Genomic DNA, 17,412 nt, shown 5'->3' with positions numbered 1-17,412 from the left:
AATGTGCTAGCTATTTCCATTTGACCCTCTGCTGGGGTCTGCTTTGTGTCCCCCTGCCCGACCCCAATCCATGTTGCAACCCTCATGCCCAAAGGGATGGTGTTAGGAGGTGGGGCCTGTGGGAGGTGCTTAGGTCAGGAGTATGGAGCCTTCATGAATGGGATTAGTGCTCTTTTAAAGCTCCACCCCTTCCACCATGTGAGGACCCTGCAAGAAAGTGCCAGCTCCGAACCAGGAAATGGGCCCTCACCTCGTGATCTTAGACTTCCCAGCCTCCCGAGCTGTGAGAGGTAAGTCTCTGTAGTTTTAAGCCCTCTGGTCTGTGATACTTTGTTATAGCAGCCCGACTGGACCAAGACAGCCACCCTACATGATCCCTGGCCCAGCACACCTGAACCAGACCCTCACAATCACCTTCCCCCTACCCCAGTAGCTCAGGCCCCCACATTCCAGTGCTGTGTGGGGTATTGGAACATGGAGGGCAGAGGAGAGAGATGGGTTGGTCAGCGAGTCCCAAACTATTTCATGACCCCACGGCCTACGGCAGATTCCAGAAGTGTTCAAAATGTTGACAGACAGAGCTTGAAAGAAGGGCTTTATAACCAAATGCATTTGGTTTGGGATATGCTGAATTAAACTAGGGAATATTTAGCATGCTGATGTGTCCCAAGAATCTCCAAAGGGGAACACGTTGTGTTATGAAGATTTGGTGATGAAACCCTTCGCCCAAGGAGCACGACTAGTGTTCCTCAAATCAGGCTTTGGGCAATGTTGGCCTTAGAAGTCAACGCCAAACACTTTATCCTTGAATTAAAAGGCTCCCGTCATAGAACCCAACCTCTACTTCCAACCCTAATTTCTGCTGCTTCCCAAAGCAAACATTTCCCTTCGGACAGGACAATGTACGTCATGTGCGTGGAAAGCACACCTGGACGATGAAGCCTCTCCCCTCTGGCCCAGCAGAAAAGCCCCGTCCCTCCGCTCTCCTCACACGGAGCGTACCTGCCTCTCTCAAGCCCCTAGTTCAAGCCCTACCCCCTCCCTACCAACAAAACCCCCTGGCCTGCTCCTTCTCTCAGATTCCACTTATACCCGTTGCCTAATCTACTGGCTTTGTTGTGTTTTATAACTTTCAATGGTAGCAGAGACCGTGCATTAGTTTCTGCACCTCTAATACTTAGTACAGCATTAAACACATTCCACAGATGCACGACTGCATTTTTCCTTTACTATGTTAACACGTGTAATGACATATTTTTGACAAGGCACTGACCTATAATGAAAGAATACAGGTTAATTAAAATTGTTTCAAATCCCTTATTCTTAGAAGATTTACCTCTAAATATTGTTAAAACATTCTTAGAATGCATTTGTTCACTTTACCCACTACAGTCCCTTATTTATATTATATTATATATCATATATCATATCATATGATTTCTATACCACAGAACTTGAAAGACAGAAAAAGCCTTAGAGACCATCTAGGCTATTTACTTCATTTTAGATCCAAGAATACCTTATCAGATATATGTATGTATGTATGTATGTATGTATGTATGTATGTATGTGTGTGTGTGTGTGTGTATAAAACCTTCTGGTATTTGAGAAAGATGATTTAATTTACTGTGGACTTCACTTGACTTGTGGTTCTTCTCAAATTTAATAAACAAGTATGATGGAATAATAACAAAAATGGTTTTTATGGGAGTGCCAGAGTTGAAGGAAGCCTGACCCCTCCCCAGAAGATAATCTGCTGAGATGCTGAGAGTTGCCATTTATTTATTTATTTATTTTTGGCTGTGTTGGGTCTTTGCTGTGCACGGGCTTTCTCTAGTTGCGGCGAGCAGGGGCTACTCTTCGTTGCAGTGCGTGGGCTTCTCATTGCAGTGGCTTCTCTTGCTGCAGAGCATGGGCTCTAGGCGCACGGGCTGCAGTAGTTGTGGCATGTGGGCTCAGGAGTTGTGGCTCACGGGCTCTAGAGTACAGGCTCAGTAACTGTGGCGCACGGGCTTAGTTGCTCCAGGGCATGTGGGATCTTCCCAGACCAGGGCTTGAACCTGTGTCCCTTGTATTGGCAGGCCAACTCCCAACCACTACGCCACCAGGAAGCCTGAGAGTTGCCATTTAGATGAAAAGTGATGCGTTCAGAGACTCTGGGTTTACAGGGAAGGAGGAGGCAGAGGAAGAAGGGACAAGAAAGCACAGCTTCGGGATCGGCGCACAGGACAGATATCCAGGGAGGTCACACATCTGCCCGCCTCCCTCCCCTTCACTCCTGGCACCGGGAAATGTCACCAGTGAAAGCCGTGCTGGGAAGAAGGAATTGCTCTCATCAATCGGGAAGAAGGAATTGCTCTCATCAATCCGGCAGGCACGGAGCAGTCACCCTTTGCAGGGCGGGGAGGGGTGGGGAGAGGCTCAGAGGTGAGCATGAACCCAGGAGGGGCCTCTCTCTGCTCCACCCTCTAAAGAGAGCTTCTCATTCAAATGCAAATTCCTGGGCCCCAGCCCCGAGGATACAGGTGGGCGAAGCAAAGAAACTGCACTTTACACAAGTGTCCCTAGGAGACTCTGACCACACTTGTAGGAAATCCTGCTGCGATGGCAGCTATGTGGTCGTCTGAAGGCAGGATGGGGTGATGGGCACCCGAGATGGGGGGGTGTGGTGAGACAGCTGGTTCCTACAGACTGCTTGCTTGTTTAGCCTTCCTGCCTGAGTTGGCCTAGGTGTCACTTTTGTGATCATCCCTCTACCCTCCCTTACCATCAGCAAAGGTTCCTTTTGAGAAAATTAAGAAGGATGGAGGGCTTCCCTGGTGGCGCAGTGGTTGGGAGTCCGCCTGCTGATGCAGGGGACGCGGCTTCGTGACCCGGTCCGGGAAGATCCCACGTGCCGCGGAGCGGCTGGGCCTGCGCGTCCGGAGCCTGTGCTCCGCAACGGGAGAGGCCACAGCAATGAGAGGCCCGCGTTCCGCCAAAAAAAAAGAAAAAAAAAATAAGGATGGGGCGGGGAGCAGGCTGGCCCACCGATAATGACCTTGCTACTTCTTGGCTTCTGTGGTTTCACTAACTGTTAGTTAATTAAAGCACCCTCCGGGAGAGCATCTGGTGATTCTTAGAAGAGGAAAGAGGCCGAGGGTCCCAAAGGAGTTAAGGGTTCATGTGTCTCACCTTCAGAGAGGTCACTCTTCACCTTCAAAGTGAGGCATTAACTCTCCCCCTTGAAACACACGCTGACAGGCTGCATGCAACTCATGCACCGTGCCATCACATGGGATTACTTATTTGATCTTCTCTTTTTAGGTGACTGTAATCAGGCCATTCCAAAATTGCTGCTTAGGCAACCGATCTGAGGTCACTGTATTCTAGAACCCGTGGGGCTATCGGGGTCACATACAACTCACTGTCACTTAGAAGGAGGAGAATGAGCCAGAGAGAAGTCGAGTGACTAACGTAATACCACACAGCAAGACATGGTACAGGGGGCCCAGGAGCCTGTGCTGGATCCCCAGGGAAGAACCTCTTACTTCTGTAAATTGGGGCTGAGAAACAGCCTGACATAAGTGAAGACAAAAGTTAGAAGCCCCCAGGCTTCCTTTTGCAAACATTGCTAACTGAACACTGTGAAGTGTTTTCAGAATGACTCGTACAGATGATTTTACGTTTGTTGTGTTGAGCGAGACAATGATGTGAGCAAAGCAGATGATGGATGGTGGCAGGTTACTTCTCCGGAAACCTTCCCTGCTAAGAACACACTGAAATCCCAGGAGTTTGCAAAACAACAGAGGCCTCTGAGCAATGTCACGTAGGTCTGCCTGACATCCTGCTTGTTCTCCTCACACGGACGCGTCAGGCTCTCTCTGCTTTGAGGTAAGATAAATCTATCAAGCTTGGTCCCAGGGGAAAGGCCGGCAGACCAGAAGCAGCAAATCAGAAAGAGAACAAAAGAGTCATGTACGAACAGGCAGTGGGAAATGCAGCACGAACTGCAGGAGCAGTAGGGAGTGAAAGCCGAAGGAGAGGAGATGGAACTCAACTCTGACCCCTGGGACAGGATCTGAACAGGAAGCCCCAGTGCACAGCGTAAGGGCCCTGAAAACTTAAGGCTCCTCGGGACATTGCTGCATTAACCACAGCATATAACCACCCTGGGTCATCAAAAGTTCAAATTACTTTTGGCAGCCAAACTTAAGAAAGCAGAGATGTGTAGAATCCATTACAGAAAAATTTCCAGTAAGCAGATTAAAATGAAGGGCAATTAAAGCTTTTGTTATTTCGAAAGCTGCCTTCCATCCCACTTTACTCAGTAATGATGCACCCCTGCCATGCAATGGGAGCCCCTCAGAGCTTTCAGAATAGAAGCTTCTACTTGAACAGGCTGGGGGGCCATGGCTGGGCTATCTTTCACTTAGAGCTTGACTGCCCCTCCCCTAACGGGAAACTGGAAAGAGCAGGGACCCGACTCTCCTGCCAGAAGAGGAGCCAGGCTCTCGCCCACTGGGTGCAGACACCACCTCTGCACCTGGCCTGCCCAGAAAGCCGGGGTGGCAGGGGTCCTGGGTGGCAAGCACCTGCCTCACCCACCTGGCCCCAAGCCTGGTGGGCGTGGCCACGCCTCCTCCAGGACCACGCAGGTCAAGTATTCCTGTCGCAGCCTCCACCGCTCCATCCCTTCCTTCCTCTTTCTTAAACTTAGTAAATTAAATTAAGTTTAAATTTAGCAGTGATATAATATTTGGCAGAAGGATGCATACACCTAGTTTAAAGATAAAGAGTTTGGGCTTCCCTGGTGGCGCAGTGGTTGAGAGTTCGCCTGCCGATGCAGGGGACGCAGGTTCCTGCCCTGGTCCGGGAAGATCCCACATGCCGTGGAGCGGCTGGGCCCGTGAGCCATGGCCGCTGAGCCCGCGCATCCGGAGCCTGTGCTCCGCAAAGAAAGAGGCCACAACAGCGAGAGGCCCGCGTACCGCAAGAAAAAAAAAAAAAGATAAAGAGTTGTAACCAATCCCCCCTCTCCAGAAGCAGTTAACATTCAACCCCTTTAGCTGAGTTTGTTTCCTTTTTGAGTATCTATGTCCGTATTGCTAAGTAACAGGCATATACTGTTTAGATTTTTTTCCCCAAGAATTACTTATTAAACTGCCCAGATGAAGGATGAGAATTTGGCTATTTTCAAGCTCCCCACCGTCATGACTCTTGGCCGTCTGGAACCTAGCTGCTCCTGAATCCAGCTTTCGGACAGCTCTCCCCTTTTATTCCCACCTTTACCCCAACCCCCAGAGGTCCCAGCCTGGTGGGGTCTCCACGAAGTCAGACTGTGTCCCCATCCCCACCAGCTTCAGACTCAGCTTTCCCGAGTCAGCTAAGTCAACTTTCCTTTTCCTGTTTCCAAAATTTTGTTGCTCCCATTTTCTTTGTCCCTATAAGTTTTTTATTTAAAAAAAAAACCCTACGGTCATTTTAATGAGGCTCAGAAGGGAGTGGACATTACATGCATGTGTTAATGCACCATCTTGGACAGGAAGTAAGTTATTGACAGGAAATAAGTCATTGATTTCTTTTTTTCTTCCCAGAGAACAAATGATTTTCCATTTAAATTCACCTGATGAAAACATCCAATGCACCGAAGCAAAGCAGTTTAGACCACCTCCTAGATCATCTTCCTATTCTTTATGGAACAGATCGATTCAGTGACTAACTAAAATTCAAACACAGGCTGCCGTTTGGGGCCACTGAAGGAGAGAAAGAGCTAGACATCAGAAAGTGGAAAAGATGTTTCCCCTGAAAGAATCCGGCTAATCTTTTATCAGCTTTTATAAACTTTTGAAAAAGAACTTGTATGAACTTCTACAGTGCTTCTCCCTCTGGAGATTCCGGCCCTGCCCCCCCCCATGTGTGTTCCTTTCCATCACCCACTTGGGTACTTCCTGAGAGAACAAGCATTTGTTAGACCCAGTAGGATGTGTGCTCATTACTTCACACACACCCGTTCCTGCACGGCCGTGCCATCCATCACTTCTCTGTCTTTCTCAGTCGTGTGGCAGCCCAGATCCACTCATCCCACATCCCTCCCCGCGATCCAAACATTCAGTCAGTCCCTGTCGCTGGCACCACTGGCCTCTGGCTCTGAGCAAATGCTCCACATCCTGCCCTTCCTGTCCCCCCTTCCACCTCACCCAAGAGCTGGCGTCCCCGCCTTCTCAGTGGAAAACACTCCTCCACCCCAGGATGCGTCCACAGGCCACGGCTCTCCCTTTCCAAGGTCAAGTGTTTCACAGCTACGCTTGATTCCTGCCCTCCTCACTTCCTGCATCCTTTATCCTGGGCTCATCTTTTAGCATCTTTCTCTTCGCCTCTTCACTGGATCTTCCATATTCCTAGGAACGTGGTTTTCTTATTAAGATTTCCCTTATTAAGATTTCCCTTTAACCCGCCAAACTTCTGTGCTGGCATATTCTCTTCTTAAAAGAGTGGGCTACACAGGCTGCCCCAACTGCCCCTCACCTGGCTGTTCTCACCTCCCTTCCTTGGTCCCTTTGGGTCCCTGTCTGCTGCGCGAGCAGCTTCCTGGCCCACCTTGGCTGTGGGTCTTCATTTACCGGCATTCCTCCCCGGCCTCTCCTCCCAATAACAGCATCAGCAGACTCATTTCTGGCTCCAAAAAATCAGTTACACGGCGGGGAGTCTGAACCTGTCCCAACTGGGTGCACTTTTCAACACGGGACTGGAGGCGGGTGGAGTGTAACTCCTTATTTTCACTTATTTACATGAAGGTTTATCTAATAAGAATATAGGTTTGTCTTTAAAAGTGTGGAATACTTCTAAAATAATCCCCTCTTCCAGCACTTTTGTGACCTATATCTTCACTTTGTCATTGCGAGATTGAAGATCTGCAAGCAGGAGAACAATTACTCACCAAAAGTAAAACCTTATGCAAATGCTATTGAGCCCAATACAAATTAGCAACTCTTCAGATGACTAAGAACGATATGCCTTATGATAACTGTAAACATAAGAAACAAAGATCAAGAGACTCTAAAATAAGCACTTGGGACAACAGAAGGGCTGTGTAGGCGGTCGGCAGTAATTATGAAACCGAGAGATGATCGTTATGTGCTTCTGAAGGGCTTTCAACCCGAAGCAACTCAGACCATTACACAGCGGTTATCCCCACTCCTACCTCCCCAAGCAAAACCCTTAACAGACAAGACTCTTCAGCTTTTTAAATACAAGCAAATATATCCCTTACTGAAATCGAACAGAAAAACAACACGAAGCTGCATGATGCTAGACATTATCTAATTTCATAAGCCAAGGAAGTTGCAAAGAATTGCCAATAACTCAAATTGTTAAATTAATAGCCAGTTCTTTTTTTCCCATAAATTGTGGTTTCAGATGCTAACGGTCCACAATTCTCATAGCAATACATGCACTTAATAGAATCGAATGCTTCATAAAAGCCAAATCACATTTAGCCAGTTAATATCTGAGCGACTCCGCTGTGCAGATGTTAGAACAGATGTCACGGGTAAAACAGAGAGAGTCACTCAGCATGCAAGCCTGGTGCACAGGAGGTCACTGTCCTGTTTGGAAGATGGGACACGTTAATAAAAGACACAGTGACCGAAGAGGCTTGATCAGCTGAACCAGATACATGTCTGAAGGGCTGAATGGAATGGGTCTGGAACACACATCCCGGAATCAGGAAAGCCCCTGGGAGACTGATGAGATGAGAAGAAGACAAGGACAGACTGGCAGAGAGGAGGGAGACAGAGGTCCTACCCTGTGGAAATCTAAGTGGAAACACACAAGGGATGGCGGAGGAGGCGGGGCAGCCCAAAGCCCGGCTGGACGAACAACTCACATCTCCTTCCTCAACAACCTCCAGCGGGTTCCCGACAACCTCCAGCGGGTCCTGCCCACAACAGTCCTCTGCACACAGCTATTATGATGGTCACCTGAAAGCTCAGCTTCACTCCCCTTCTACTAAAAAACCAGGGGCTCCCCACTGCCTCACAAGCCAAGCTCAGGCTCCTGAGTCACACCCAGTAAGTACTCAATGCGTCTGACTGTGTGTGGTTACTTCCACACGTCCTGTTTGATTTGAAGGTTCTAGAAGACGAAAACCAATCTTGCTTATTTTTTTAATATTTTGGTATGTAACAGCTCTTACAAGTATCTTAGGCATAGAACAAGTTCAAGACATATGTATTAAATAAATGAACACGACTTAATTAATACTTTTTAATATAACATTGGCAAAGTGGGTGGGCCAGTTGGCAATGACTTTGCATAGGAAGTTAGAAGTTAAGATTTGGTCAGCTACTCAATGATTTTGTATAGGGTAGTGACATGATAAAAAGTGGTATTTGACGTAACTTGCTTTAATTGTGGCCGTAAGTGTCTCAGAAAGGACTAGAAGTAGAAAGGTTACTTTGCTAATAATATTCTGCTAACAAGATGAGGATTTTTGTCTGTTGATTAGTCACTAATGTGCATATTCTTCAATAAACCCCCAAAGAGAAATTGTCGCATGCATCTTTGCCTTTCATCTATTTTAAACGAGTTCATTTCTGAGATAAGAGATGACTTCTTTTTACGGCTAGGTAACAGTTATGGCCTCTTGATTTGAAGGAACAGCAACCAAAAACCCTAGAAATTAAGGACAGATACTCTTATTTATGAATTACAAATACTCTCCACATTAGAACCTTCCAAATTGACACTCAAAATTTGAAAATTGAACGAATTGCATTTTGCCTATTCTTTTTTTTTTTTTTTAATAAATTTATTTATTTATTTATTTTTGGCTGTGCTGGGTCTTCGCCTCTGTGCAAGGGCTCTCTCTAGTTGTGGCAAGCAGGGGCCACTCTTCATCGCGGTGCACGGGCCTCTCACTGTCGCGGCCTCTCTTGTTGAGGAGCACAGGCTCCAGACGCGCAGGCTCAGTAGTTGTGGCTCACGGCCCTAGTTGCTCCACGGCATGGGGGATCTTCCCAGACCAGGGCTTGAACCTGTGTCCCCTGCATTAGCAGGCAGATTCTCAACCACTGCGCCACCAGGGAAGCCCGCCTATTCTTATTACAATGCAGAACACGTGACTTTTTGGTTTTATCACAGCTAAAATTACTGAGACGGTTGTTTATGTAAGTAGAATTTTGTAATCTAGTGTAACATTTGGTTGTGAAATGAATGAATTCCTCAGCATGTGAAAATGTCAGTGCATTAACAATTTCAAGAGGTTGTAACTGGTGCCCACGGAGGTGGTAGAGATTTAGCGCAGAGGGTCTCAATCTGGGCTGCAGTTTAGAAATGCTTGGGAACCTTTAACAGCTATGAACGCTTAAGCCACACCCCAGACCATGTCAATATATTTTAAAAGCTCTCCCCAGGTGAGTCTATTATCCAGGCTTGAGAACCAGTGAATTAGTATTTTCTTTAGCCATGAAGAAATACTTTTTATACCTGGTTTTCTTGATATAGTATCAAAAAGATGAAGTAGCTCAGGGGCAAAAGAGATGACACTACTAACTTTATTTTAAAGAAAAGAAACAAATTCTCACTCACCTGCCTTCTGACAGTGTACAATCTTTTCATACACAGCGTCTGCATTTTCAATCAACGCCTTGAGGGACTGGATCATCTGCAGAGGAAACATCCAGACAGGAGGTCACACAGACAGCTGGACACAGGAGGGTCCGCGCTCGGGCGTGAGGCTCTTCCCCCAATGCGGCTGAGGGGATGTGGCGACTCGTCCCTCCATCTGACGTCTCACTACTCAAGTTCATGTGTGTACGTGTTACATGATACAGTCACACCTCCCCACACAAGGGCTTAGACCAGGCTGTGATGAGTATATTCCTCGGGTGGTTGGGCTTGCACAACACTGGATTTGAACCTCAAGCCAGTACCTGAGTTCGTTTCAGTGTGAAAAGCTACAAATAAATATGTGTGCACATCCAATCTGTCCTTCATTTTAACACAACCTCCTGCGTCACCTTACGGAAAGCTCCAGCGCCTACATGCCTTACTCACCTCAGCCAAGATGCCTCCATCTGAATCAGTTTAAAGCTTACGATGAGGATCAAAAAACAGCACTTCTTTGATGCATCACTAATGCTATCACTCAAACAAGTAGTTTTAAAGTGCCTATCAGTGATTTAAAAAATTCAGTGTTGAGTTCTTGTTCTAAATTGCATGTGCTTGTTTTAGGAGCCGCGCTTGAATTAGGAAAAAGGAACAGGGTACAGCTGACCAATTATTTTACTCACCAAAATGCTGGGGAAAGATCTGTCTGAAGTAAACTTTTTGGCTCTAAAATCACTATGAAAATGGGATGGCCAGATTCAGTTCTCATGGCTCAAATGGGGACAATTATGATCCTTGCCATAACTGTAGACTCTAGCTTTCTGTTTTTGTTTTTAATTTAATTTTTATTTTATATCAGAGTATAGTTGATTTACAACGTTGTTTTCAGGTGAGCAGCTAAGTGATTCAGTTATACATATACATGTATCTATTCCTTTTCAGATTCTTTTCCCATATAGGTTATTACAGAATAGTAAGTAGAGATCCCTGTGCTATACAGTAGGCCCCTGTTGATTATTAGCTTTTTGTATTTAAATATTTCACATGATAATATTACTCATCTCTTTTACAGGGCCATTCTATCTTGTATAACAAATATCAACCCATCACTGTCCATTCCTTTAAATTCTGCCTTGTTTTTCTTTATAGTATTTATCACTAGCTGCCATAGTAATTATTTTATAGAAACTAAATATACGTAGGTTGGATTACTTATATAACTCAAAGAACACCATATTTTATTAGTTATACTTCTTTAAACTAAAGCATAATCAACACGCCTCTTAAGAAGTACACCAGATTCTTAAAGTGAGTCACACAGCATTTATCAACTTCCACTGTTCTAAGAAAATTATAGTAAACACTGTGACGTTTGAAGGCCAAAGCAGGTGTTCACTTATGCCTTCATTCATTATTCATGGAAGGTGTCCTGTGGGCAGCCGCTGAGCAGGAATGGGGGGCAGGGTGACCTACAGGACACAGCCCCTGTCTTCAGGAAGTGCATAGCCCAGTGGCACGGCTCCCACTTAGGGAGTCGGTATTTTCACATTCGTTCTTCAAGATCTGAGTCATTCCTGCAAATTTAAATATTCTACTTTACAGCTTGACATATTGAACAGGCAGTGATAAAAATGAAGAGCTCAGAACTCGATTATACTGAAAGTCATTTGTACCATTACACAATTTGCATACTGAAAAGGTTCATACCATCCTCAGTAACCTTCTTCAGCTCTGATGCCGAGCCAAACGAGAGGCATCACAAAGCAAGGACTTCCCCCAGCAAGGATGGTGGTTGTCACAGCTCAGTATCAAAGAACTGGCCAACCGTGCCACCATCATTCAAACAGGGGGAAGAAGCAACAAAATGAACCTGGTCCTGAGATGAGTGGGTAGGACAGGAGCAGTAACAGAAGGAAAGCAAGAGAACAAAACAGCAGCATTAAGGCCAGACTCACGCATCCAGACAGCCTACGGGGGAAGGTGGTCAAAACAGATCCACATCGGGGCTGGGGCAGGCACAGAACGGGCACAGGTTTACATGGGTTCCTCAGCTTTGTCATCTAGGACAACGTATTAAACATCACGGAGCCATAATTTCCTACCTGTAAACTGAGCTGAATAAAAGACACTATGAGGGCTCATAATATTGTGGGGATTCGAGGAGAGGATGCTTGCGGCTGGAACTTGCTAATGGTGAAGTCACAGTGGACTCCGCGCTCACCCAGGGGCCCGGCAGAGCTCCCTGTGGAAGCCCCCAATTAGCTGAATGAGTGTGCCTTCCTGTCCTGTTCTCATTGGCAATGTTTTACACACCCATTACTGATACTAGTTTTGCTTGACAAGCCTGGTGTGAAGAAGCTCAGAGAAACAACAAATCGCACTATTACTCTTAGAAGCATCTTCCAGTTTAAAGTATTGCCAAAGGTTAAAGAGTGCTGCACCTTTTAACTGTAAAAGACACGAAAGGCTTCAGAAACGCACGTCCACCTCCAGGGGCTAGAGAAGGATGCTGCCCTGCCCCTGTGCTCTGTGACGCCAGAGGACCGATCCTTTACTCTGGGGACAGTCATGCGCTGAGGCTGCACGTGTGGGACCCTGAGGTCGGTGCTGAGAACGCATGAAGAGCAGAGTGACCCGGGGCCACGAGCAAACAGTAATCACATAAAACGTGGCAGTGCCACCGCTGCCCACGTGCTCCTGGGGGTGACAGTGAGATGCTCCTGAGCCAGGGCAGGGTAGTGGGACAGTTCAATAGCAAGTCCTTCTCCCGGTAATGGGGGTGAATGTGCCCCCCCGACTTATGTACAGTATATAAATTATGAAGGTGGCTAACACCCCAGGTGAAGGATGCAAACACAGTGAAAAGCCAGCCCCCCAGGCTGGGAAGTGAACAGCGGCAGGTCCCTGCAGAGCATATTGGAGGGGATTCCAGAGGCAGTCAGCCCAAGAGAGGTGGGTACCTGCCAACCAATCAGCAACTTTCAGACACAGGAAGACAGAAAACCCACCCAGACCTCAGCAGAGATGATTCACCTCCCCATACCTGTCATGGAATGGGCGCATCATTCCCTCTGGGAGGAGGAACTGCCAGTTTATACCTTTTTATAGCTGCAGGGGACATATTTTTAATTAAGTTTATAGTTCTTGTCCACAGCTTGAGTCCATAAACCCTCCACTCCTGCAATATTCGTGTGAGTTCTCCTCGAGTAAAGGCCCCGTCTAGGTGTTGTTCAGGGGACTCTCTGGCCTGTGGGCTCCTGTAAGTGCACTCGGTTAAAGGTCCAGTGGGCCGAGAGGGCAGGACCAGGCCAGGCCGGGCCTCCCTGCCTGCCTACCCGGCTGGCTGAGGTCTTGTTCTCGCGCGGTTGACGACTATGACTGAATGCACTGCGGACACAGCAGGGAGACTGTGGAGGCACCATCAGATCTAGGGGCGCTGCCGCTAGGGCTGGGTCTGCCACTCTGTGACGAGGTGCAATTATAAACAGTACAAGTGTTGGCTGAATGAGTCAGCATGGAAGTATTTCAATGCCTCCTTGGCATCAGGTACGTACTTGGCGTCCTCCATGTCCTCTAATGCTCACCAAAGTCCACGGGAGGTGGGTGTTGGTAGGGCTGCTTTCACAGATGTGAACACTGAGGACCCGAGAGCAAAACCACTTTCTCAAGGTCGCCTGCTGGGATGAGCAAAGGGCTGTAACTAGTGAACGGGGAGACGGGGATTCCGTTTGACTCAAAGCCTCTGCTGTTTCCATGATACCAGGAAGGTCTTGGCCACGGGCAGCAGCTGAACAGAAGGAAAGCACATTCCAACCAGGAGGATGGACAGAAGCATCAGGGAACGTCCCGGCTCCCGGCAGCCGTTACACACAATACGTCGCATCATCTCAGCTACTGACATGGGCCCAGAAGTGTGTTTTTACAAAGTAATATTTCTATAAAGCACCTTGGGAAAAACATTTTTTCAAATGACAACATTAAACAGTTTGCTTGGCTCCACTAACCAATTCATTATTAAAACACAGAAATCAGAAATCATTTCTATTTCATGTGAAACCACTAGAATAAGCATCTCAGACTAGACAAGAGCAGGTACGTGGGGAGTGACATCAAGAGATGAGTCAAAGGGAAAAACTGCTTTAAGTTATCTTGTTTTCTCTGTAGACGTAACATTAATATGTGACTAGAACGCAAGGCCCCGTAGAGTGCCTGGTTTTGTAAGCATGATCTGCATTAATGCACATTTCATCGAGTCACTTTAAATGCACAGGTGTTAAGTCTCAGCACCGAAATCAGACATCCCACTGCCGGCCCGAGTAACTTACCACGTGGACCCTCATATTGTTTACAAGACAAGATGCTTTCAAATAGTTGTTGTTAATGGATTTTACATTAGTGTCCAGTTACCAGTACCTCCTAAATTTCTGGAACAAATGCATTAGGAAAATCTAGAGATTTAACATAGCCCAGAAACCCACTTCATAAATTCGATCAACTCTAAGATAAGGTGGTTTTTTTTGTTTTTGTTTTTTTAAGAAATTTATTTATTTATTTATTTTTGGCTGCATTGGGTCTTCGTTGCTGCGCACGGGCTTTCTCTGGTTGCAGCGAGAAGGGGCTACTCTTTGTTGCGGTGCGCGGGCTTCTCATTGTGGTGGTTTCTCTTGTTGCGGAGCACGGGCTCTACAGCGCAGGCTCAGTAGTTGTGGCGCAAGGGCTTAGATGCTCCTTGGCATGTGGGATCTTCCGGGACCAGGGCTCAAACCCATGTCCCATTCCTTGGCAGGCGGATTCTTAACCACCGCGCCACCAGGGAAGCCCCTAAGATAAGGTTTTAATATAGGTCTCAAGAAGACGGAAAGTAGGAAGTTTCAACTAAAGGCAAAGTAAAAATTAAAATTCATATTTTATGAAGCTGGAAGGAAACCAGAAATGCCTTCTGTAAGAATGCCCTGTTTTGAAAGTAACTCCCCATGTCAGTATAAGGCAAACGTCTCTGTTTATAGGTATGATTATGAGAACTATTACTACATAAATATATTTTATATTACTAGATTTCCGTAGACTGTTTCTTTATTTTCTGTTTTGCAACCTGTGCTACACAGCCCTACAAAGTGAGTCCGTTCACCAACGCTGAGAACATACAGAAAATAAAAACAAAATTCCCTCTGGAATCTGTCAGCTTTGGTGCTTTTTTTCTGTGTTCTTGAAAGTAACGTCCTCAGCTAACAATGCTACTTTCATCTTTAACACTACAATAATTATTACTGTGTGGGTGAAGAATTTTTTAATCAAATGCAGGAACTCTGGGATCCGAGACTTCTAAATTGAAATGCAGAGGTAACGTTTCCTTTCGCGAAAGCTTCCAAGTACAGCAAAATGTCACAGAGTTGAACTAATGGAAGAGAAACCATTTATAAAGTTATTGTTGGGAATTATAACATAGCTTTTTAATACTTGAAAATAACATAAAAATCACACATTTGAACTGGGGCATAAAAGTTGCACAGCTGTGGCGGTCTTCAGCTGCAGGCTGCAGTTAAAGCCCCTCCACCTCACACAGGCCGCTGTGCGGGCACCACCCCGGGGCTGAGGCGTTCCAGGTCAGCGTCCCTTCCAGCAAGGTCACTAGGAAAACACTTTATAAACAACAAACGGCTTCCAGAGTAATCTGTCCTAGCTTCCTCATGAAACCTGACTTCCACTTCCACATTTTTCACCATGCAAATTATAGAAAATTACAGAAAAAAAAACTATATAATAGAAAAATGAGAGAAATAACTGCCAGACAAATATCAAATGATATTACTTATATGTGGAATCTAAAAAATAAATGATACAAATGAACTTATATACACAACAGAAATAGACCCAAAGACAGAAAACAAACTTATGGTTACCAACGGGGAAAGGCAAGAGGGATAAATTAGGAGTTTGGGGTCAATATACATACACTACTGTATATAAAATAGATAAACAAGAACCTACTGTACAGCAAGAACCTACAAGAACCTACTGTACAGCACAGGGAACTACACTCAATATCTTATAATAATCTATAATGGAAGAGAATATGAAAAAGAATATATATACAGCATATATATGTCTAACTGAATCACTTTGCTGTACACCTGAAACTAACATGACATTGTAAATCAACTACACTTCAGTTAAAACATAAAATTAAAAAAAAAAAAAGGAAAGAACTCTGCCAGATAGAAAGCACGACTGGATTGTTAACGAATACGCAGAGAGGAGTGTACGTGGCTGCTGCCACATACCAACCCCCTTGCGGGTGTGATGGGAGGGGCCAGGACGGAGATCCATGTGCAATAACCGTTAGGCTCTCTAGACATTTCCACTTGTGTTAGAGGAAAGTAGGGAACGTGGTTAGAAAAGGGCCAGACTGGATGCGATACGGAGTTACAATTTTAAGCTGAGATGTGCTGTGATCAAGGTAGAATTTCAGGCTCTGAACAAAGAGTAAGGAAGGAATGGGGGATGGGGGTATGAAAGGGGGGGCAGGACGCAGGGGGACTGGGAAAGAGAGATGGGCTGGAGAGGGTACACCGGGGAGGACAGAGCAGGACCCGGTGACTGATGTGCTGTGGGCACAGAAGGAAGAGCCAAAGACAAAGAGGGTAAACCGGACAGATGAGGAGGCTGTGCCGCACCCGACCGCTGCAAAGCTTTTCCAGGTTTACACTGTGTCTCTACGGTGTTAACTCATCCAGGAAGTGGAGTTCCGCCCCAGCTGAGCAGAGGACTTGGCAGTGAACGGGGCAGTCTTTTGAGGATCTGTAGCAGCAGCTAGAAACCGTGGGAAAGCTTGGTTCTAGGGCTGGAAAATCGGAAGTTTTCTGCACCAAGGTAGCAGCTGAGAGGAAAGAATGTCTACATCTCTGAGGGAGGAATTTTAAAGATAAATGAGATGAAAACATCACAGCAACACCGCAGATAATAACAAGCAGAGGGAAGCTGTGTAAGAGACCCAGAAGGCGTGGGCAGAGGGTCAGGGACCGAACAAGGATGTTGAACATTTCCAGGGGTGGGAGGAGAGCTTCTGGAAGGTCTACAGTGTTAGGAGCTCCGGACTTGGTCATTTGGTAACTCTGGACAGTAAGGTGGCAGTGCTGACAGTTCTGCTGTGTGACAGACGTATATTCCTAAAAATCACCGCACCATAAAAAAAACGTGTGATAAAACAACACAAGGTTTGTGGGGAAAATGGGGTCAGGGCACAACACTCAGAAATTCTGCAGTGACACGTGACAAAAGGCAGGAGCAGAATACAAGTGACAGCACAGTCCTGCACATGGGATGTAGTTAAGGAACGCGAAAACACAGCAGTGCGTGGTGTGCGGCACCTGACCTTGAAAAAGACCTGGAGGGAAGGGCTGCAGCTCCTGAGTTCCTGTGAGCGGTGGAGGGAGGGGGTCTGACGTCTGGTGAGAAGTTATAACTGAGATGCGGAGGGCGCAGCGCAGGACACACCCGGTGATCTGATGTAGCAGCTGGTGGGTGTGAGAGGTGGGTGTGTACATTCAGTTCACCCAGGTGCAGCGTTCTGCACTCGCTAGTGTTTCTTGCCGTCAAAACCATGCACGGGCAAACACAAAATCCGCGTTCAGTTAAAATGATCCCTTACTGTATTGATCACATGCAAATGAATTTGCATGTTCAAAACAAGTGTTATAACTGGCTATAAAAGGGAGAGTATTTCAAGATCTATGCAATTTTCTTGTGAAGTAAAGTTAAACGCTCAGTATCTATCATAGTCAACTGAAGTATGCTTTTGGCATCATATAAGACCTCCTCCAC

At 46.3% G+C, this 17,412-nt stretch overlaps 1 protein-coding gene across 3 annotated transcripts in view; it reads right to left on the bottom strand.

The window, feature by feature from the left end:
- PLCL2 (phospholipase C like 2) overlaps positions 1–17,412 on the bottom strand; it is a 207,329-nt gene that overhangs the window by 53,699 nt on the left and 136,218 nt on the right. For all 3 annotated transcript variants that reach the window (XM_081234123.1, XM_081234122.1, XM_081234124.1), the window contains exon 5: positions 9,571–9,646. In XM_081234123.1, the coding sequence (XP_081090249.1) occupies positions 9,571–9,646 (76 nt within the window). The remainder of the gene's footprint in view (positions 1–9,570; positions 9,647–17,412) is intronic.

This window comes from Mesoplodon bidens, assembly GCF_964165515.1.
Source record: "Mesoplodon bidens genome assembly, chromosome: 5".
NCBI lineage: Eukaryota > Metazoa > Chordata > Mammalia > Artiodactyla > Ziphiidae > Mesoplodon > Mesoplodon bidens.
The sequence above is the reverse complement of the archived record's forward strand: the minus strand, read 5'-3'. Positions and strand labels throughout refer to the sequence as shown.